General features: G+C 45.4%; 6 protein-coding genes across 6 annotated transcripts; 3 read left to right on the forward strand and 3 right to left on the reverse strand.

Annotated features, from left to right (window-relative positions):
* Nucleotides 1-1,508: 1,508 nt before the first annotated feature.
* N7483_003585 (cation-translocating P-type ATPase) lies at nt 1,509-5,207 on the forward strand (the record flags this gene model as incomplete). Its single annotated transcript, XM_057087022.1, has 9 exons — nt 1,509-1,687; nt 1,748-1,824; nt 1,881-2,691; nt 2,747-2,987; nt 3,046-3,440; nt 3,490-3,838; nt 3,897-4,396; nt 4,534-4,851; nt 4,907-5,207. 9 exons carry the CDS (start codon nt 1,509-1,511, stop codon nt 5,205-5,207), a joined length of 3,171 nt encoding a protein of 1,056 aa, XP_056946851.1.
* A 4,303-nt stretch (nt 5,208-9,510) lies between these two features.
* Nucleotides 9,511-9,972, reverse strand: N7483_003586 (ankyrin repeat domain-containing protein; the record flags this gene model as incomplete). The annotated part of the gene is made up of 1 exon (XM_057087023.1): nt 9,511-9,972. The coding sequence occupies one exon, from the start codon at nt 9,970-9,972 to the stop codon at nt 9,511-9,513; it is 462 nt and encodes a 153-aa protein (XP_056946852.1).
* Nucleotides 9,973-10,619: 647 nt separating this feature from the next.
* N7483_003587 (Tetratricopeptide-like helical) lies at nt 10,620-14,017 on the reverse strand (the record flags this gene model as incomplete). The annotated part of the gene is made up of 9 exons (XM_057087024.1): nt 10,620-10,866; nt 10,931-11,110; nt 11,202-11,690; nt 11,757-12,092; nt 12,144-12,717; nt 12,770-13,327; nt 13,386-13,584; nt 13,639-13,927; nt 13,980-14,017. 9 exons carry the CDS (start codon nt 14,015-14,017, stop codon nt 10,620-10,622), a joined length of 2,910 nt encoding a protein of 969 aa, XP_056946853.1.
* A 521-nt stretch (nt 14,018-14,538) lies between these two features.
* On the reverse strand, nt 14,539-16,642 carry N7483_003588 (amidase signature enzyme; the record flags this gene model as incomplete). The annotated part of the gene is made up of 10 exons (XM_057087025.1): nt 14,539-14,735; nt 14,788-14,973; nt 15,035-15,154; nt 15,200-15,326; nt 15,384-15,779; nt 15,834-15,936; nt 15,992-16,008; nt 16,073-16,117; nt 16,166-16,267; nt 16,325-16,642. 10 exons carry the CDS (start codon nt 16,640-16,642, stop codon nt 14,539-14,541), a joined length of 1,611 nt encoding a protein of 536 aa, XP_056946854.1.
* A 685-nt stretch (nt 16,643-17,327) lies between these two features.
* N7483_003589 (uncharacterized protein) lies at nt 17,328-18,726 on the forward strand (the record flags this gene model as incomplete). The annotated part of the gene is made up of 4 exons (XM_057087026.1): nt 17,328-17,356; nt 17,412-18,161; nt 18,219-18,563; nt 18,615-18,726. 4 exons carry the CDS (start codon nt 17,328-17,330, stop codon nt 18,724-18,726), a joined length of 1,236 nt encoding a protein of 411 aa, XP_056946855.1.
* Nucleotides 18,727-20,622: 1,896 nt separating this feature from the next.
* On the forward strand, nt 20,623-21,230 carry N7483_003590 (uncharacterized protein; the record flags this gene model as incomplete). The annotated part of the gene is made up of 2 exons (XM_057087027.1): nt 20,623-20,958; nt 21,039-21,230. The coding sequence occupies 2 exons, from the start codon at nt 20,623-20,625 to the stop codon at nt 21,228-21,230; spliced, it is 528 nt and encodes a 175-aa protein (XP_056946856.1).
* Nucleotides 21,231-22,160: the final 930 nt, after the last annotated feature.

Consider the following 22,160-nt stretch of genomic DNA (forward strand, 5'->3'; position numbering starts at 1 on the left):
GCTGCCAGTGATATAAGTGATCAAGGCAGTGATTGAATATGAGCCATAAGACTTGCATACTGATAGGGACCTTGGAGTAGCTGATGGTGATGATGATCACGGCGGTTATGGTTCTGATCTAAAAGATCCATTCGTAAACGAAACCAAGAGCTAGTGGTAGTAGCACATGAGAGCTTTGAAACTGTGACTTCATTAATTACAATGTGTGAATTTGGTATATCTACTTATGAAGGGGATGCATGTATCAAGCCCGTCAAACGGCAATTGCCAAACGCCAAGACTCGGACCTCTATGACCCAACCTTGGAACGGGATAATCACAGATGATATCAATACTAGTACCTACCTAGTAGTAGTTGGTCAACTGACAGGCCTAGGGAAGACTACTATTAGTACTTAGGTGCTACTAGTGATACAAACTAGGGAGTAAAAATCAGTTCCCACTTAGCTACCTAGTAAAGAGGAGAACCGTGAGGCAGTGTATTCGAGATACACGGGTCGATCCAGCTAGACTGAAAGAACAACACCAACCAACAAAGACAATGTGGCCGGACTACCCCGTAGGGGTGGGATGAGAGATGTGTAGGAGTGTGTATTCTAGACTATAACGACGGGCATTCTTGTACGTACAAAGACGGGACTGAAAACATGACAAAACAGAGATGTAATCAAACGGTAATTCTTAGCACGGTACGTGTAGTAGGGGACAGGGTACCCCACTACAATATGTGTAGTTATATGTGTGTATAAATTTAGATATAGCTAAATAAGTAGGAGAATATATATGAGTCTTTTTACGTGGAACTACCTTTTACGACGGAGGTCTTGAAACTTCAACGATGATTTTTCAACTATTTTAGATATTGAACATGATTGTGGGAAGGCAGTCGAGATGCTGCAGCATGCAAATTTAGCAGACAGCTCTGCCATCATAACTGCATCTTCACTTTCGTCAGACGGAGGCGCTCATTGATTGCTAAAGTGGTGATGAAATTGAGATCAGACTCATATACATATACGATAGGGCTAAGCTCCACCCATTATCAATTTGGTGACTTGCTTAATTAGTATATAAGCAGAATTTTCCTGTTGTTCATTGGTTCTATGAAATTTGTCTCAAGCGTGCTAAAAAGCATAGCCTAGCGGCCCTAGCCCAGTCAGGGCAACAAGCCACATGGCGGCCGGAAAAAATCGAAATACTCATTCGAGATTGGTCAGTCCTCGTGTTTCGTTCGCTGACAGTTTTGTGAGAACCGATCAGTTCGGCCTAAGGAGGTGTTAGCGGTGAAATCCTATCCTATGACTGGTCACTAAAATCACTCAACTTATAGTCCAAGTTACCAGCATCCTCTTTCCGGCGAGACAATATGGATGATGCGCGATTAACGATTCAAAAAGACTTCCCATGTGGTGCAGTTATAAAAGGGCGATGCACACCACAGTGTTTTGTATTTTTAACCACTTTACTTGTTTCTCCCGTTTTGCGACAGACTGCTTCCATTCTTTTTCATGGCTAATTCGGGAACAACCCTGCGTTGGAAAGTTGGCGACGAAGAGGCCGTGAATGAAATTTCAGTAGAGAGAAAAGACACTGAGTATGATAAAGACAAGGAAAAGAGTTTGCGCCGGCACTCAAGCTCGAGGACTATGGACCCGAAATCTGCGATTCCCATTCAATATCGGAGCATGTATTGATCCCATTGTTACTTTCTGGTTATCCTGACACCTGGCTAATACATTGTTCTCAGTTCGTTCGAAATTGAGGATGAAGGAGAAAGAAACAAACGATTTAAACAACATGCGGAGAATGATAAGATGGCCGAAGGTAAGTCTGTGCTAAATAATTCTTGAATTATAGCTAGCTCACGCACGGGGTAATAGAATGGCGCAATATGGAGTGGCACACCTTATCCATGGAGGAGATTCAAAAGCGCCTCGATGTAGACGCATCGCTTGGAATCTCCAACGCTTCTGCCAAGGAGCGTCTTCAGAAATATGGCGCCAACAAAATCTCTCCGCTTCCAAACCCCTGGCTCTGGAGGATTATCGGCTACTTTTTCAAAGGATTCGGCTCGATTCTTATGATTGGTGGAATCCTGGTCTTTGTTTCCTGGAAGCCGCTGGGCGATCCTCCAGCGATTGCCAACCTGGCTCTTGGTATTGTTCTCATTGCAGTGTTCTTCATTCAAGCTGCTTTCAACGCGTGGCAGGACTTTTCTTCCTCTCGAGTGATGGCTTCAATTACTGCCATGCTTCCCGAGTCATGTATTGCTCTCCGTGGGGGCTCGCGAGTGGAAATCTCGGCTGTTGATCTTGTTCCAGGAGATGTGTTGATCATAAAGGCTGGTAACAAGATCCCGGCGGACATTCGTTTTATCGAAGTATCGCATGATCTGAGTATTAACAGATCGGTCATAACTGGAGAGTCCAAACCAATCAATGGCAGTACCGAAAGTACATCCGACAACTATCTTGAGACAAGATGCATTGGGCTTCAAGGAACCCATTGCACCACTGGTAATGGACTTGGCATCGTGGTTGCTGTTGGCGACTCCACGATTTTCGGTCGAATCGCGAAGTTAGCAGGTGAACCAAAGACTGGTCTTACAACAATCGAAAAGGACGTTTTTCGCTTTGTGGCTCTAATCTTTATCATCATGGTCACTTGGATTATCGTTCTGGCTGCTGTCTGGTATGCTTGCTGTCTACATCGATCTGCTTGTCTCCCAAGGCTAACATATCCCCAGGGGCGGCTGGCTTCATAAAGTGCATCCCGACTATATCAATGTGCCGACGCTCATCGTGGATTGTGTGAGCGTGGCCATCGCATATATCCCCGAAGGTTTACCCATTGCTGTCACAGCCAGCTTGACTATCACTGCAAACATCATGAAGAAGAACAAAGTGCTATGCAAGTCACTCAAGACTGTGGAGACTTTAGGTTCGGTCTCAGTTATTTGCACCGACAAAACAGGCACACTGACCAGAGTAAGGATTGATCATGTACTGGAAGCAGGGGCTTATCATAATGCTGATGTTCTTATAGAATCGCATGGCTGTCACCGACTATGCCGTGCATGCAACAAAATCTATTCTTGATTCTACAGGCGAGCACACAACAATCAAAATGGACATTCCCGTACTTCGGCAGGTTCAAGCCGTGACCGGTCTTTGCAACGAAGGTGAATTTGATACGGAATCGGCGAATGCTCCGCTTAGTGAGAGGCGCATTTTCGGTGATGCCACAGACCAAGCCATTCTCAGATTTTCCGAAAGCTTGGGATCCGTGGGTGAGCTTCGCAAATCCTGGCAAACAATCTTCACCCTTGGATTTGACAGCAAGAATAAATTCATGATCAAAGTGATCAAAGCAGCCAGTCCCGATGCTCCAGGTTTCTTTCTTTCGTCTGATGAGGCTGGTCAATTCGGACCCAGTGATGTGTATGTGTTTTGATCAGTCTACTGCTAGATATATACTAAATTCCTGCAGGCTTTTCACCATCAAAGGGGCTCCAGATATCCTGATTTTGAGATGTTCTAGAGTACTTTGCCCCGACGGCGAAGTCAAGACTCTGACGCAGGATGATCTTGCCGCCGTAAAGCGCTTGAAGGATGAATGGTCTTCTCAAGGCAAGAGGGTCATCATGTTGGCTCGCAAAGTTCTGGAAAAGGACACTATACTAGCTAGTCCTAGTTCCGTCGAATTTGAGACACAAATGCTTCATGAAGCCAGAACTGGTCTTACCTTGGTCGGAATGGTTGGCTTGGTTGACCCGCCGCGATCTGAAATTCCGGAGGTCTTTCGGGTGCTCCGACAGGCACAGATTCGAGCTTTCATGGTTCGTTTGATGATTCCACGTTGAATATATACCGCATCTCATGAAACATCTTCTACAGGTTACTGGCGATTTTGGACTCACGGCTCTCGCTATCGCTCGTCAATGCAACATTGTTACCACCGATTCCATCCACGATGTATCCTCTCTTTCTAAATCTCCCGTCTCGGATGAGAAAGAAGTATTGAGATCCCAGTCTGCCTTGTCAATCAGTGGACCAGAGTTGATGACTCTGAATGATCATCAATGGAACCAACTGTGCAAGTATCCTGAGATCGTCTTCTCCCGTACTACCCCCAACCAGAAGCTGCGGATTGTGCGTGAGTTTCAGTCAAGAGAAGAAATTGTCGCAATGACAGGGGATGGTGTCAACGATGCTCCCGCCCTTAAAGCAGCTGATATTGGAATTAGTCTCACCAGCGGCTCGGATATTGCCATCGAGGCTGCCGATATGGTGCTACTCGATTCGTTTGCTGCGATTGTTGAAGCCGTACGCTATGGGCGTGTGGTTTTCGATAACCTCAAAAAGACAGTTGCCTATCTTCTACCAGCTGGCTCCTGGTCCGAGTTCTGGCCTGTATTCTGCAATCTTGTTTTCGGAATGCCCCAGATTCTCTCTTCCTTTCTCATGATAATCATATGGCACGTGACGAAAAATGAATGACCCTGTTTATCTTGCCATGCTAATTCTTTTGAAGTTGTTTCACGGACTGCGCCGCCGCTATAGCTTTGGCCTATGAGACTCCAGAAGCAGATGTGCTGTTCCGACCTCCACGCCATCCAAAGAAGACACGACTCGTCAACTGGAAATTAATGTTTCATGCCTACGCTTTCATCGGCATGATTGAGACAGCTTTGTCTTTCACCATGGCATTCTGGTACCTGGAAAGAAATGGAATTCATTTCTCGGATCTTTGGTTCAAGTTCGGAGAATTGCCCCCAGATGTGACCGAAGACTATTACACAATCAAGGTTAACGAAGCAAGTTCAATATACTTCATCAACCTTGTGGTCATGTAAGTCTCTCTAGAACTGCTTCGTTCTTCTTTATGGACAGCTAACACTATTCAGGCAATGGTTCAACCTAATGGCAGTACGAACGCGTCATCTTTCGATATTCCAACATCCTCCGGCATTCAATAAGAAGACCCAAAATCTGTATTTATTCCCGGCAATTATATTTGCGCTTGGAATCTCGGTTATTTGGCTGTATGTTCCTAGCTTGCAGATCGTTCTGGGCACTTCGGGTATTCCTGCCGAGCATTATTTCCTCCCAGCTGCGCTTGGAATCGGGCTCTTATGTCTAGATGAAGGGCGAAAGGCTGTTGTCCGTCGTTGGCCTCGTGGAGTTCTGGTAAAGATGGCTTGGTAATCGTTTAATATGATGGCTGAGCTTCTGCAATGGTTGGTGCGAATTCGAAGAGGGAAAAACGCCAACATGTCATCTTCAGAGAACGGGCTTTTCTCGCGAGGACGATGGTAAATTTATTTTGATCACGGAGCTTGGATACTTTTATGAAGGCGGAGATATTGATTCTCCATATATATGTGACATTCAGTCTCAACAGATTTTCCCGATGTAACTTGCTCTCAATGGATACTGCCACGCAACGAAGCTCCACTGGTAAGAAGGTGATTGCTGATTCTTAAACGTCTAAATGAAGGACAGTGTCATTATGGAGATCTTATAATTGAGGCCACTTTCACAGGATCCTGCATCTAGAACGGATAAGGTGCATATAAGCTCGCCTCTATTACACTTCCCTGACCCGAATGTAAATACCTACACTTTGGGAAGCCGTTTAATCAACAGTGCTTGTGATGAACAATCAATTGAAATTTCGTTTCAGTACAGTAATCACATCTTCTGAATTGAAAATGTATGTCCGAAATTTCCGGAGCATCCTTGTTTCGGGGCTGAATCATGTTCCAAATGGGCATAAGATCTGAACAGCCGAACAAAGACCACGTCCATTGGCAAAGCGCACGGAACAGTAAGTAATCAGGGAGGCAAAGATTAATTGCGATGATTTCCAAGATCCCCGGCAGCAGGTCATAGAAGTCACTAGTTAGCGGAATCTTCCTCTCCAATGGTCGTAACGTAGATCCTCTATTTACTGGCCTGTGCGAAGTTAAGGGCCGCCGTAAAAACTTCTTATCTCGCATCACCGTTCACCGCCCAATATTCAGCAATTGGTGTCATCTTATCGGAGAAGATATAATTTCATACACTATTCACTGTTCAACAACCCTCAACTTACCCAATGGGTGCTCGATAAAGAGTCTATGCCAAGACCCACACATGACTGTACCTTCTCCCCAAGGTCAGAGAGTCCCGTCATTGATTCAAATGAGAATAAATCGACGATAGTATTTTTTTAACGAATTAATCCTATCAAAAATAATTATTAACATATACGTTGAACACCTATTGAGTACTCGAAGAAATATGATTGAACCGCCTCCTTAGATTTAGAGACCTAATTTTCTCAAAAAAAAAAATCTATTAATATCGAGAAAGACTTCTTTTAAGTACACCTTTGTCTATTAAATATTATAGGGTTCAAAGCTGATGGTGAAAGACCAAAGGGTATTGTAACACCGCAATCATTCTAGCACTTGCCTGGCTCCTGGGATTAAAGGGTGGCAATGCTCAATTAGAATTTAGATTACCTCCACTCTTAGCTCCTAGGAGATAAAGGTAATAGAAAATGGTCCCTAATGAGCGAATATAATACGCAATTAATTTCCTAGGGCCAGAAAGCCCAAAGTAATTAAGTCAAGGCGAGTAGCTCCTAGGAGTAAGATTTACATAGGATCTGATAGGCCAAAGATCCTGATCTTGCGCTGTTAATCCCTACGATGAAACACAAAAGCTAGATAGGAGATTGATTTCTAAATAGGTCCACTCATCTACACTAGCGCCGAGCGTTTTATTTGGGTGGCTAAACTCATACCGTTGGCTCTCTGTGGTGCAATTGGTGGGTGAATCACAGGACTGGGAGCAGGCTCAGTGAGCCGGAAGCTGTGCTCAGATCTACTCACTGAGTAAAAGCGGCGAGAGGGTGAGCAATAATCCGGAAAGAGCAACCAAAATCCGCCGGGGAAATCCAGTACCTAGGTTATCATCACCGGACTTTTATCCCATCTACAGTGATGCGGCTGTTTTACTTTATTTCTTGCATATTCGCCCGTACGGTAGCTGCTAGCCCGATAAGAATAACCAGATGGCATGAACCAAATGAGATGAAGGTAAAAAACATTAGACTGAACCATGTCTCCCTCTCTTATTATAGTCTCCAAATGTTCTAGGTTGTTAAATGAGGTTTGTGGGTAGATAGTAAGTTATCTGCTTGGCTATTAAACAAAGATCTTAGAGAAAATACTGATTGGAATGCATTTTCAGAGTAATAGGGCCGCCGATGGACCTCCGGTGAGTCACTCCCATAAGTTTTCCCCAGTCATATAATACATATGGCCTCTATTTCTATCAACCTTAGAATTGTATTGTCAAGGAAGACAAAGGAAACACTATATTGAGGATCATGCAGATCTATTGCCGTATTGGCTATGGGATTCGGCACCAAGTCCGGCCGCACATAGAGGGGGATTCCTCTAGGGCCCGACTTACACTCCTCAAGTGTTAGTCGCTGTATCAAAGTGAACCAACTCCTCGTGCTCTCTCCTTAGTATATCTCGCCTAGCCCACAGGTGTCACCCTAATCTGACAAGTTCATTACAATAGGTCTAATAACTTATATAATTCTTTACACTTCCTATTCTTCTTAATTAAAGTAATTATTTAGAATTAAAAGATAGTAATTAGAGATATAGCATTTCCTAATAGCTAAGATATAGCAATAACCTAAGATATAACATTTCCCAGTAGCTAGGGCATAGTAATATATCACTAAAACTTAGGAGTTTGAAGATCCCACACATCTCTAATATTTTAGGTCTTTTACAAACCAGTTTAGTTTAGCTTAGGCATAATATAATTTACATTAAAAAACTATCAGATACCCCTTAGGACCCTATTTAGACTATATCTTCTTATACTCTATACTATAAAATCCTTACACAATTAAAATCACTACATATAATACTATATATCTAGTATTCCTATTTCACTTCAAGGGTCAATCTCAATTTGGGGGTCTATTTCACTTCAAGAATCTATTTTACTTTAAGGATCTATTTTACTTTAGAGATCTGTTTTACTTTGGGGGTCTATTTCACTTCAGAGATCTATTTTACTCCTAGTTTCTATTTCACTTCAGGTAATATTTTACTCCTAGGTGTTACGGGCTGGCTGTCAAGCAACGTGAGTATGCACTTCCAAAGTGTTACCTACCGCAAGCCGTTATCCTGCAACTGTACCGTCGCCGTCCGGGCCTTACACGGGCTCGAGTCTTTAGGGATCCTTGCACGGTAATGCTTGATCAGGGTGTCCGCTAGCAAGTCAGTCACGAGTGATGATATCACGAGTGAGCTCCCAAGCTAGTTTGAGGTTGGTCTTCAAGGGTTCGAATGTGATCAAAGTATCAATCTGAATTGTGTACTGTAGGTCTCAATAACAATGGAGTAATAATCGCGAAGAACTAAATACATGATGGGTAAAGAGTGTCCTTATATATCCAGTCCTTCCTATCGTCCTGTCCTCTCATTAGGACAGGTCCGTTTCTGCTGTCAGGTCCGTTCCGTCTGAACGGACAGGATCTATTGTTGGAATAGATCCGTGGTCACGTGTCATGGGGCCGGAGGTGGCCTCTCATGCACCGTCCTTCCCGTATAGCCAGTATATGTTGCGATGGTAAGTCCTAGGCCATATCTGGCTCCCGTTGGTGCCTCAGGCACCATCGTAGCCCTGCGCCCTTCTGGGCCGTGCGTCCGTTATGGCTGGTCGTCCGTACTTGGCTCGACCGCCAACTGATTGGGTCATAGTTGTTCCTGGGAGGCCCCCCGTGGTGGGTCCGTAACAATATACCTCTATATATACTACCAGTAATCAAGGATGTGTACTTACTATAAGGCACATTGGTATGGCATTCATTTTTAAGTCCTAAGTGTTACGGACCCACCACGGGGGACCTCCCAGGAACAACTATGACCCAATCAGTTGGCGGTCGAGCCAAGTACGGACGACCAGCCATAACGGACGCACGGCCCAGAAGGGCGCAGGGCTACTGTCAGCCAGTTCAGTGTCGTGTCTCCACACGGCAGAACTGAGCCAATCATAATCCCACTGGAACAGAGCACGCTGATTGGTCGAACCAGAATGGTCACATGACCAATCACGTGTCTTGAGTCCGGCAGATGTTTATGTGCGATAGTGATAGGATGAGAGAAAATCAGACTTGTATTACATGCCATCTAGACCGCCTACTACGTACAGAAAGAGTCTGTTAGGATAACGCCGTTAAATTGCTTAATCTGTAACTAAACACATATTTCGCTTATGCCCTAGCTGGCCTTGAAGTTTCTTCTTTCTTCTTTGAAGAAACTGTAGATCGCCGAACATCATCACATTTATTTATATTTTATAAAATGGACTGAGGTTCTTGCAGACTTTTCGCTTCCATATAATGAAGACAACCGGACTGCTCAGCCGTGGTGGCCTAGAAAGGGAATAAGAGTAGTCTGTGTAAATAAATTTAATTATTAAACAAGTCCAATCATCCAAATGAAGTATCATTCGTTTCAAAGTCCGCACCCTTCTCAAGAAGCAGCTTGACGATAGCTTCATGTCCGTTCTCTGCAGCCCATGACAGTGGTGTCTGGCCATATTCCGTGTCCTTCGTTTCAAAGTCCGCACCCTTCTCAAGAAGCAGATTGACGGTAGCTTCATGTCCGTTCTCTGCAGCCCATGACAGTGGTGTCTGGCCATATTCCGTGTCCTTTGTTTCAAAGTCCGCACCCTTCTCAAGAAGCAGCTTGACGAGATCTTCATGTCCATTCCATGCAGCCCATGACAGTGGTGTCTGGCCATGTCTCGTGTCCTTCGTTTCAAAGTCCGCACCCTTCTCAAGAAGCAGCTTGACGGTAGCTTCATGTCCTTTCTCTGCAGCCAGTGACAGTGGTGTCCGGCCATGTCTCGTGTCCTTTGTTTCAAAGTCCGCTCTGTTACTGAATGGCATGGGGCGGTTAAACAAACGGGATGGGATTTAGAGATAAAGTGGTCCAGGTTAGGGATTCAAAGTCAAGTTCCATGTAAATATTTTAGGATATTTTCCCTTGACGTCAGTCAGCCGTCACGGCAAGAATGCTCAACGAGCGGGATGCACAATTTGATGCCAAAAAGCATGCGTCTGGACAACAGTCCTTCTGGCGGGCTGTCTACAGTCTGATGCGATGTCCTTCGCCATCTTGTCATCTAGGGACTTCCAAATGTTCCAGGTCCCCAAGAACCACCGGGGTAAGCCAATAAAACAGCTCACCCTACATTCAACGCATTCGGTCCAGGTCCCTACCAATAATACCCAGCCGACACCTATTGCTCGCCTTCCTTGGCCTTTCGAAGCTCTGATCCCCTCTTTTCAAATGTGATGGGCAGGAGTCGTCAAAATGTGTGTATTTTTCAAATGTTCACCGATACAGGCTTACCAAAAGAATTGTTGGTCATACTACCTAGGTATGCTGCTTATACTGGAGAGAGTTTTTATGGAAGAGTCGCCCAATTGCGTGGCATATTTTATTCAAATCTTCTCCAAAAACCTTCAGTCGCACATTAGGCTCAAGATTTATCAATTTTTGCAGAGTCTCGGAACTTCAAGTATTAATCACCTCACCAGTACTCATTCCAAACAAGAATATCATAGGATCTTTCTTCATCTGGAAGCTGCCACGCCCGATCCTTCTGAATATCATGACGTATTGCCTCGGCCTCCAATTTTAGCCGGGTCGCTTCAGCAAGCTCTCCTTTCAATTCATGGGCTTCTGCCAATCGCCGAGTAACCCGAGCTATCTCGCCTCTGTCCCCTTTGGCTTTCTCACGCAACTCGCAAGTAAGCAGTAGCTTCTGAAGAGCGTTTCTATGAAGCCAGAATTAAAACCATGGTGAAAAGATTGTCTGTCATCTGCGGAGAGAAATCTTACATTGCGCTGTCAACTTCGCCGCGTCTCATTTCAAGGCATGCCAGCTTAAGGTGTACCGAAATTGTGGCAGGGTGGGCATTGTTTTCTCTTTTAAATATGACAAATGCCTCTCGCCAGAGTTTTTCGGCTTCGCCAGTATTGCCTTGATCGAAAAGGATGTTGGCCTTGTGCACACGCAAACTGTCCGAATATCAGATAATTTCTTGTCAATAGAGTGAACTTTCGAAAATTTACGGAACGTCGCTACTTTTGGGAGGGAACGGTCACTTACGTTGCCCCAAAATGGCTGTCTGGGCCAAACATATGAAGAACACTTTTAGCAGCCAGATCGACATAATTCAAGCCCACGTCGTACTGCTTGAGTAAGCGGTAAGCTCGACTGGCATTGAGAAATCTTGCGTATGAGAACTTGATAACTTCTTCTGGTGGAAGTAGCTTATCAATTTCCATGGCTTTCTGGTAATAGCTCAATGCTTCTTGGATCGAGTTTGGGGTCTCGTAGGCCTGTTGGACTGCGTTTCCGTAATTGCAATAAGAGTGAGCTGTCTCAACGTGGTTTTCTCCAAGGAGCTTCGACCGAATCTGAATGGCTTTGTTCAGAAGACGAGATGCCTCATCTGCTTTGCCTCTTTCAACCTGAACACAACTATGTGTATTGCACAGATGAGCATATTCGAGTCCATCCTTATCTTCACAAACTTCGAAAGCAGTTTGCATAAGTTCAATCTCTTCACTCCACGCTCCAGCTTCCAGCAGAAACCTATTTCACGCAGTGTACATGTTAAGGAATTGTGTAACAGCTAAAAGTTTTGGTGGGATGACTGACCAAGCACAATTTGTAAGCAGTCTTGTAAAGGAATCAAAGTTGCCGGGCTTTTCCAATGGAAATTGATAAAACTGCCAGTGAGCACACAGCGAGAGAACATGCTGCGCATACTTTTTGCATTCCTCATTTTCGTTGCGCAGAGAAACGCCGTTTATCTGCTTGGGAAACTTGCTGTACAGTTGCTCAGCAGCTGTGGTGAAAGCTTTTTGTCGTCCATCGGCACCTATATAGTCTCGGAATTCAAATTGTATCAATCTGTGAACGGAAAGCAACTGGGTATCGGGCTCTCTATTGATCAAAGACATGTTTAAAAGCTCGGATAGAGCGTCCTCACGCCTGTTTTTATTAGCAGATAATGCGAATAAGGTGGCTGTCACCTCAACGTACTCTAGCTCGTTCGCGCAAAATTCCAATAGCTTGGGAAGTGTTTCTCTCTTCTTGGGCTCAAAGATCTCCTGAGAAATATTAGTTGGGGCGGTAACGGCAAGGACACTCTGAATTGCCAACGCATTTTGACTGAGGTTTTCGAAGGCAGTGACCCAGCATGTGTGTAAGGAGCCGCGATAATGAGACTTAACCCCTTGTCCGTTCTTATGGAGATCCGCGGCATATCTTTGATAGAAACCAAGGAACCCTTGGAAGCTCATTCGTCTTATTCGAACCTGCGCAGCCATGACGGCCAAGGCAAGCCCTAGACCGCCAAGCAACTTTGAGAGAGCCTCAGCAGCTTCCCGCTCTTTGTCGGAGTATGACGATCTGCCAGCAAAATACTGGAGCATCTCAGCCCCTTGCCTGTCTGTGAATTCCTTGATCTGAACACCCCCTGCAGCTGGATCGAATGCAATCAAGCTGTTCCTTGAGGTAGCCAAAATTGAACCGTGGCTATTATGTGCAATCGGCCAGCATTGTCTTGCAAGCTCGTCGTCCTCGACATTATCCAAGATCAGCAGCCAGGATTCACCTTGAAAATTATGAGCTATACCTTCAAACCGCGACAAGATGTTCCTACTTACCTGTGCTTCGAAACCAGTTCAGAACCAGCAGTCGGTTTTTGTCCGAATTTTCGTCCTCGATCACACCCTCTAGCTTCAGAGCGTTCGCTATTTTCGTGAAGCTTTTTGCAATTGACATTCCCGTCTCACAATCGACCCAAAATATTGACTCCTTTGCTTCATCCTTTCGTTTGTATGCAAACTCTAAAGCAATTTGAGTTTTTCCAACACCTCCAGTTCCCCAGAGAGCAAAGCTTTTAACGTTATGGCCAGACGTGTCAGGCGTCAAATGAGATATTACTAAGTCAAGCTCTGCTTGGCGTCCTCGAAAACTTCCGTTCCTTGCAAAAGGGATATCATAGCATGGGTAATCGGACGGGTTGCCCTCCTTGGCCGATACGTGGGTGGATGATGTTTCTTCGTCATACAAATCCATCGCTTGAAGGATTCGGGCTGGAAGCTGCTCAGCTCTGATGGCGCTTGCTTTATCTTTCACGCGATAGCAGCTTTGTCTGATCCTTCTGCTACTTCTTTCAAAATCCTGTTTGACACTGGGCCAAAATCGCATCGCGGCCGACTCTGAAAAAAAATCAGAAATTTGAAATATCAATGTATGGGAGAGGTGGTTATCACATACGAAAAGTATTTCGACGTAGAAAATGAATAGCAGATGTCCAGAACTGTATGATCTCCACGAAGATACCCACCAAGTCTTGACCCATGCGAGGGTTATCCTTGAATGCACCTTCGTGAATTTCGAGAATCTCGAGGTCGTGGCTCAACATATCTAGCATTTCAATAGTCTCCTTAAAAATGGTCTTCATCCCGCTCGCACCCTATCAGACGTTAGAAAATCACCATGTAAAATGTGGAAACTGTAGGCTACATACTTGGATGACCAAGCTCATGATGCCCCATACCATTGCCGTCTGTAACGGGGTAGAGCCCGTTGAAACAGCCAAGAGTGCCAGGAAATTTCTCATTTGAGAGATAAAAGGGGCTAAGTCATTCAGTATGGCATCTTTGGACTTGTGCGAGAAACCATCCTTCAGCTCTGGAATCTTGGCTTTGAAATCATTGCAAGTCTCAATTTCACTGAGGTATCTTCGGTCGGAATCATTCAGTCGTTCAACACAAGTCTCGTGTGCTTCCTGCCATTTCCCTTCGAAATATGCTCCCCTATTCAATACCAGTAAGTCTCCACGTATAGCTTCCGGGATCCAGACCATACATGTTTATTAAAATTTCCTTCTCAGTGTTTGATGCCATTTGTAAGACCTTTGATTCGATCTACTACCCAGCAGAATGAAGTAGGGGAGAGATAAAAATCAGGGCCAAGTCCGAAGAAAAGGAATTTAAGAGCCCCGCGTTTCCCAACGGTTTGATAGGTACTGTACAGGACCATGTCTGCCCAGGTGCCCAGCCGCTTTTTAGGTGGGCATGATCCCAGCCATGGGACCCTCCTTACTTGTGCATCCAACCAAAGAAGAGAAGGAAGCGGGGTGTCCGTATCGGGAACATATAAGGGTACCCACCTAGGTACCTAGATAGGTACCTAGATACACACCCATGCAACTATGCATGTTAACCATTGATTGTTTACGTATAGCTCTGTTCCAGACTGTATTATAACTTCCAAGTTACGCACGTGACTGTAAGGAAACTAGAATGAGACTAGGTAGGCCTGTAATAAGACTCAAGGGCTGGAATATGACTGTAATAGGACTGAAATAGGACTGTAATGTGACTGCCAAACCCGAAGCTAAATCGCGACGTCTTCATCCATCACTTCAAAGCTGAGAAGGCTTCTGCGAAGAGACTGCTTCCATAAATGCGACAGGGGGCTTTCTCTGCGCGATGGAAGTCTCGTAAGCAGCCATGAAATTCAGTAAAACATCTTCTCTGTGAGCTGGAGCAATTGCCTGCAAGCCAATTGGTCGACCCTTGAAGTCGAGATAAGTCAAAGGCACCGCAGCGATTGGATAGCCTATTCGGACTATTAGAGACAATCAAAGGCAGAACAACCGAGTATGACTTACCTTTAGATGAAGCGTATGTTGGCAAGAAACAGTCCCCGGGCCCAACAATGATGTTGATATTGTACTCCTCAAACATCCTGTCCAAATTAGAGCCCACTTTAAGATAGTGATCTCGTAAAAGCTGTATTTTTTCCGGCGAGAGGTTGGTATTAAGGGCAGTCGTCAAAAGGTCCTGGTTTGGATACGCTGTACATGTGTTTTCTGTTGATTAATAATGCCAAAAGTTGGGTTAGGTAGGAGTCCATACCAGATGGAAGCGCCTCTTCTGCGTGCGCCTCATTCCATTCCACCAGCTCTTGCATGCTTCTCACCGGAGAGGATACTAGGCCTTCAAGATATTCATCCAAGGCCTGGGGATACTCGACATCTAAAACAAATGAGCACAGTGTCTTTGTACTAGGCTGTCACTTACCTAAAGTCGTATAGAAAGCATGGGTACCATCCAGCACAAACTCTCCCACCGAAGGAAGGTCAATATTCTCATGATAGCCAGCTGCTAGAGCCTTTATTTTAGAATATGCGTCCAGAGTTGCCTTGGTCTTTTTGCCCATGTTAGCATCATGCATTCTAAAGAATGTGAAGGGCTGGACACGTACCATTTGCTCCGTTGCCTCAGGTTCCGGCTTTACCAAGAATTCCGGGTAATTCCAAGTATTTGGATCAAGTGTACCGACTCGCAGATCTTTCCAGCTGTCATTTATAGCCGAGGAATAGCCACCCTCTGGGACTTGAGTCTTAGAGGAGTCCACAAGAACGGTCAACATGTCTGCGACATCGCGAACGTCCTTGGCCATTGGACCAGCAACATCAAATGACTTTGTGACTGGAATAACCCCCTCAACAGACACTATACCAGTCGTAGGTCTGATCGAGTACAATGACGCTCTAATTGCTGGCGCAGTGATGGATGCATCGGTATCAACTCCCACTCCAACAGCCGCCAAGCTCGCGCCAACTGCGATAGAGACGCCAGATGACGAACCTCCTGGTGCCTAGTCGTAGTGAGACTCAATTCTTGAACACAATTTTGACAAGACTTTACTTACGCTATGTCCTCCAATTGAGTCATTGACGTCAAATCCTCCCCAAACATAAGGAGACTGTCCTTGACCGTCAATTGCAGACCAGCCGCATGGAATCCCAGAGCCCCTGTGAAGTGGAATTAGCGATACATCAATGTTGAATGCACATGAATATATCTCACTTCCGGAAACTGAGTTCCTACAGATTTGTTAATACATACTCCGTGTCCCACACCGGAATTCTACACAGAATGTTGACATACCGACACTGTAGTCTTTCCCAGAATCACTGCCCCAGCCTCGAGCAACTGAAAGGTTCTCAGCAATTGTCACATCAGTCAGGTCGATATAGCTACCTTGTTTACAACCGCTGAGTTCTTGGAAGGCTGCGATCCAATCAGGGCAACCGCTCCCGCAGTGGTAGACATTTTGAGGCCTGGTTCAGTAGCGAAGGTGTCCTAATACTGGTTATCCACTTGAATCCAGCGCGAACTCTGAGACAAATGAATATTTACCTTGATAAGGACTGGTATGCCGTGGAGGGGTCCAAGGATATTTCCCTTCGCTCGACTTTCGTCCATCTCTCGAGCTCTTTTCATTACCCCTGGGGCATACTCGGAAACAGCATGGAGGTATCCATTATATTCCTCGATGCGTCGAACATACTCTTCAACTATATCAGTGCTCTTGAGGATTTCCTGGGTCATCAAATCTTGCAGACTATGGGCAGTTTCTCTGGCAGCATCGAAAAGTGGAGGGCCATTCCGGGCCAAGGTGACACCCGTTGGGATGTTTCCTTGCTTCCAGGCGTGCGGGAATGCTGTCCTGGCCATATTGAGGGTGACGATTCGATAGATTATAAACGAACAAAATGATGCTAGTAGCGAGAAGAAGTGTTTCCAACGTAGCGGTGGGCACTGCTTCATTGATGGTTCTTGGGTGGTGCGAAACCGACAGTCAATTTAAAGGAAGTATTTTAGGCTGACACGGTGTTGGTGCCAGTTGGGTACCTAGGTACCTAGATACAAAATCATTGAACGCGGTATTTCAAATTCATTACATACATACACCAGTGGACAGGGAGTCAGCCTTGGAAGCGTTAAGTCCAGCAGGTCCAAGCGTTGGCCGTAGCATGCAGGAGGACCATGGGAGTAAGCGTTAAGTGCGCATTGATTTAAGTTTTGTCCAAAAAAAAGAAAAGAAAGGGAAATATCTGCGTGAATGATGAAAGGTACCGGGGCAGTGTTTGCTCAGCGCTAACTGCGCAATTATTAAATTATTCGTTTGTTTAATTATTTTTCAAAAAGGGAGAGAAAAGAAAATAAACCTTGAAAATAAAAGTGAAATATTTAGGTGAATGATGGAAGCCGAAAACACTGCCTTGGTTGAGCCTCCCAAGCGAATATACCCTCATCCGGGTACAGAAAGAATGGATGCTCTCCCGCAAACATCAAAATGGGGTTCAAATTTCGGTTGGATTTGGAAAAAGAAAAGGCGATCTTCGATAGAACTCGAAACATGTCGAACGGATTCGCAATATACGAGAGGTAAGTCTCCTCGGCTTCTTAATAAATGGTTATATGGATTGTCCCACTCATACAGCGTAGTACCAACTCTGCCCATGCTTGCATTTCTTTCCGTCACCCTAGGCAAGCAAATTGCTGCCTCCCAACTTTCCAATACGGAACGACGATACCTTACATATATTGAGCTACAGGCGGAAAGGCTACCCAGGTCTGAGCTGCAGAAGCTTCTGAGGAGTGACTCGGAGACAGAGAGAAACTCAGCTGTGTCCATGGATGAGGTGTTTCTTGTGCTTAAGGGCATATGTCTTTGCGCTAACTCCACCCTTCATTTCGGAGTCGATAAGTCTTTGAATTATCTGACGCAAATGAGAGTCTTTAAAGATATCCAAGCCCATTCAAATCTGCATGCAAAGGCACGTAGTGTTATTTTCATCATGATATCTTGGATATGCATGCTTTACTCTGCTACGGAGCTCAAGGAGCCTTGCCATCTGCGAATAGATAGCAGTCAACATGCAAATCTCAACACGCCTATTCGAGAGGTCGGTGCATCGGAATACTCGATTTGTGAACTTATACCGCAATATGGATCACTCTTACCAGTAAAATCCCTACCAGTCGATTACTATGCGAAGGAAACGTTTGATACCTTGAAAGTCTCTTTGCTCAACGCGAATACATTAGTGCGCATCGGTGGTCTGAGAATTCAATGGGTCAACAATGTCAGCGCCCATTTATCCCTTGATATGGAACAAAAGTCTCTCATGATATTTGCTATGCCTACCTTCTGTGACCTTCATCGGTTTGAAGGGACGATCTTTGAGAAGTAAGCGCTTTTCACCACATTCTACATGCGGAAAGCTAACGTTTTGAATCTGGATAGAATAATCTCTGGGTATTATGACCAGTATTCTAAGCCGGACAGGTTTTCGAGTATTGAGTACCTTCGTGAGATACGAATATCGTATCGTCTACTTTTTGCAGACGATTGGAGAGCCTACCGCTGGTACCGACGCATTGCACCGAGCAGTGTTGAAACCCTTGGACTTTTCGACTCATATCTTGATGAGCTATCAAAGCCACTCTCTTCATCAACCAATTCATATAGTGCGGACACGGACTTTCCTATTCTCGGTTCTCGCTTAATCGATCTTCAAAACTATATCGATCGCCAAAATCCGGGTACAATTGTGATGCTATGGCGTGACAGGCGAGACATGCTACGCTGGTGGGTACTGTTTGCCAGATCGAAAGGAAATAGGATGCTGACAATTCACAGGTACACCTTCTGGGTAGTTACAATTATTGGAGGCTTGGGTATAGTAATCGCTCTGCTCAGTGCGGGTCTCGCGGCAGCTCAGGTGTACTATGCAATACCATCTGGCGCATGATATCAAATTGTATACTAGATCACTAAAGCATTGAAATAAGAACTCGACTCAAACCCTAATTGACTGGAGATAGAGGACTGAAAAAAACAAAAGAAAAAGAAAAACAGAAAGAATTACATTCTCAGGTACAAAAGTATCCTCCGAACACTGCGAGATACCCGGGCCTCCCCGATCACACCGCGGATGACTTCAAAGATTGTAATAATGGGCACTTCTGCGGATATCTGGGACGGTAGTTCTCAACACTAGTAACCGCCAAGGATGCCGACATCCGTTTCGAAGTTTCTGCAGATGACAACCAGCTCCGCAGAGTCAGAAATATCCACCATTTTCACCCATTTCTTCCAAGGCTGACTCTTTTGAACCGTCTTGGGGTACGCCTGAGAAGGCGCAGCAGCGTAGGAAAGAGGTGACATTGCCATGATTTTGACCAGGACTTGAAATTCATTAATGATGCTTCATAAAAAAGTAGAAAGGATTCATCCGGAGAGAGAATCTTACAGAATCTTCGTGGAGAAATGTAGTTAAAGCCCGGCTCGAGACAAGTAAATGAGGATGGTTGGGATTTTATGAGTCAATTTAGGGAGGGAACTATCTTATCTATGCTAATGGGTAGGAACTTTCTGGCTCGGTCGCCGGCCGATATGAGATCGTCACTGACATCAAATACGAGAGGATTTTACCCGAGCCCAACTTCCAAGGCTGCAGTCATATCATCTGTCCGTCACATCACTTCATCACTCCAAAGAACCCCTCATCTAAATTCCATGGCATTGGTGCTTGCATTCACGATCCCTGTCAATTAAATCCACCCATGCGAGACCACGTAGACTTGCAGGAAATGAAATTGTAGATCACCGCTGTAATTTGCCATCATGCACGTAAGAATTAACGAGCCCTGCCCTCCCAAAAAGCCTCCAGTGCGCATGCTGGATGAGAGCACCACCGCTAGCTCTCAGGACGATGAACCAGGGCTGTGTCCAGACCCTTGTTTGTTGAATAACCAGCTGATGGCCCCAATTGAACACGGAGGCAATCAATGCGGCTGAGCTAAGGGTATACTGTACTCCGTAAGCAGTAGCATTTCTCCACTCAGAAAGTTCAACAGCCAGGGCGTACAGTATAGCCTGTACAGGCTGATGGATGTCAAAAATACTTCATAAAAGGCATAGCGCGGGCATGCAAATTACCCCATTCACGATAGGGTTCGGGGACGAGCCTCCCCCCGAACAACTCCGGGCCAACTGGGGGCGGTAAAATCCACTATGATCTACGTAAGGCCGCCCGCTACCCCGCTCCGTGGTCGCGGCCTCTGCCAGTCATTGTCCGGTTAGATCATTGATCGGCGGGCGCTGGCAGCTCATCCTCCCCTAAGTTTGATTTTGTTCCAATAGTACAAGGGTAGCCTCTTCTGTCCATTCGTGTGACTGATTGTACCAACCGGAGATTCTATCCAATTGAACTCTCTGTATTTTGCTCTCACAACGTGGTGAATACCTCCAGGTCTTGTACGTACTGTACTAATGTAATACATGTACTGTACTCATACAATACTGAGGCTTGGAAAGGTCCCATCTGCCCGTGGACTTGGGCATTAATGTTTGTCTATCACCCAGTGTACATCACATGAGGCGGCCACGTTGCAAGACTCCTGCAATGTTGTTGTGGTAATGTACCTAGATAGCAATCCATGTTTCCAAGGTTTCCCAAGAGAAAAAGCAAGCACTCAAGCATTCAAACACCAGAGAACTGGCTCCTGCACATGTGTCTCTTAAGCTTGCTCATCGATCTTTGTACAAGTACGGGTCATACTTTGGATCTTTCTCCTTGTTATCTTGTCGTCCCCCTCCCCACTTACGAAATTAGAGTCAGTTGCTAGGTCGCCGTCTCATCAATATGCCAGACTTGATAACCTCAATCGATTATCTCGCTGATCTCGAACTCTACAAGACGGAAAAGCCTTATGCTGTGGTTGTATCTCCAGAAAACCACGATGAGAGCATTGAGACAAACAACCTGGTGTTCGAATCTCGCGAGGGTCTGACTATAACCGACATTCGAGGGCATGAAAATGATATATCTCTCGAAACCTCAGGCTTCACTGTCACACCAAACAAGAGTCAGCTCTCTAACGTGGAAAGCTGGGACGAGATTCGCGCATATCAAAAAGAGACTGAACAGTTCCTAAAAGACTGGTTTCAGGCCGATTCTGTATTCTGCTTTGATCTAAAGGTCCGTCAAAGGAAGCGACGCTCCAGGTGCAACGAAAGGTGTTTGGATCGACAGCGATGATTGACAAAATATGACTACAGCTACGCAAGAACGAACCGGTGACCAGACTGGTGAAAGATCTCCGAGACTGGACGATACCTGATGCTCCAGCGTACGGAGCTCACAACGATGTCACCTTTGATAGTGGCCCGATGATTATCGATAACAATCTTCCAACAGACCTCAAGGAAAAATACCTTCAACCGGGATATAGGTTCAGGATCGTCAAGTAAGAAGCTCAATCATCCGTGCCTACCCCGGTACTTCTACTCAAAAATGCTATAGTACCTGGAGATGTCTGCTCCCAGTACTAGAGGACAGTCCACTAGCTTTGTGCGACTTCCGGACCATTAACAAGGATGACCTGGTTGCATGCGACCGAGTGATTCCTACCAGAAATGGGGAGGTGTACTACTTGAAGTTTAATCCCAACCAGCGATGGTTTGAGCCCCAGCTATTCGAATTGTGTCTGAACGAAAAGCTAATGATTTATATAGGTACTGGCTGGAGCATATGACACCGGAGGAGCCATTCTTATTCATAATGTATGATTCGATACCCAATGGACGAGCATGTTGTAAGTAGTCCACCCTTCCTTTGGGGAATAATCCTAATGGCTCATTCGTCCCTGCTACTTCAGTCTGCCCGCACGTTCCTGTCAAGAACCCCCGTGCACCAGCAACAGCTCCCAAGCGACGTAGCATTGAAACACGGTCGATTATCATTACGAAGACGAACTAGACTTCTTGAAGGTACTTGTAGCTCACAGCTGGTGGACTACGGATGGGATCGCGTCCTGCATGTGGCGAAATTGAACATTTGAACTTCCAGATGTCCGCGACGCCGGGGCGCGGTTAGAATGGCCGCCATTCAAGTTGCCGACGTTGGAACATTTGAACTGTCTCCTCTACATATCCAAGCACCTGAGCAGTGTTCTTCTAGGGCTGGCTGGGCTTCTTTGGGATATATATAATCAGTGATGGCATACGTATATATTGCTATAATCAATCCGTCTCTGTTCAAATGTTTGATTCAAGTTGTTGTTGAACTTGAAACACTGCTCACTTCACTATTTGATCTTCAAACCTAGATTTCCCTGGCCGCCAGACTTCTAAGGTTCTGCTGTAGCAATCCGCAGTCCGAGCTCTTTGTGTCTGCTTGAA

Source organism: Penicillium malachiteum (genome assembly GCF_028827825.1).
Source record: "Penicillium malachiteum strain IBT 17515 chromosome Unknown utg000002l:1.0-8849297.0:1.0-8852440.0, whole genome shotgun sequence".
NCBI classification, from domain to species: Eukaryota; Fungi; Ascomycota; class Eurotiomycetes; order Eurotiales; family Aspergillaceae; genus Penicillium; species Penicillium malachiteum.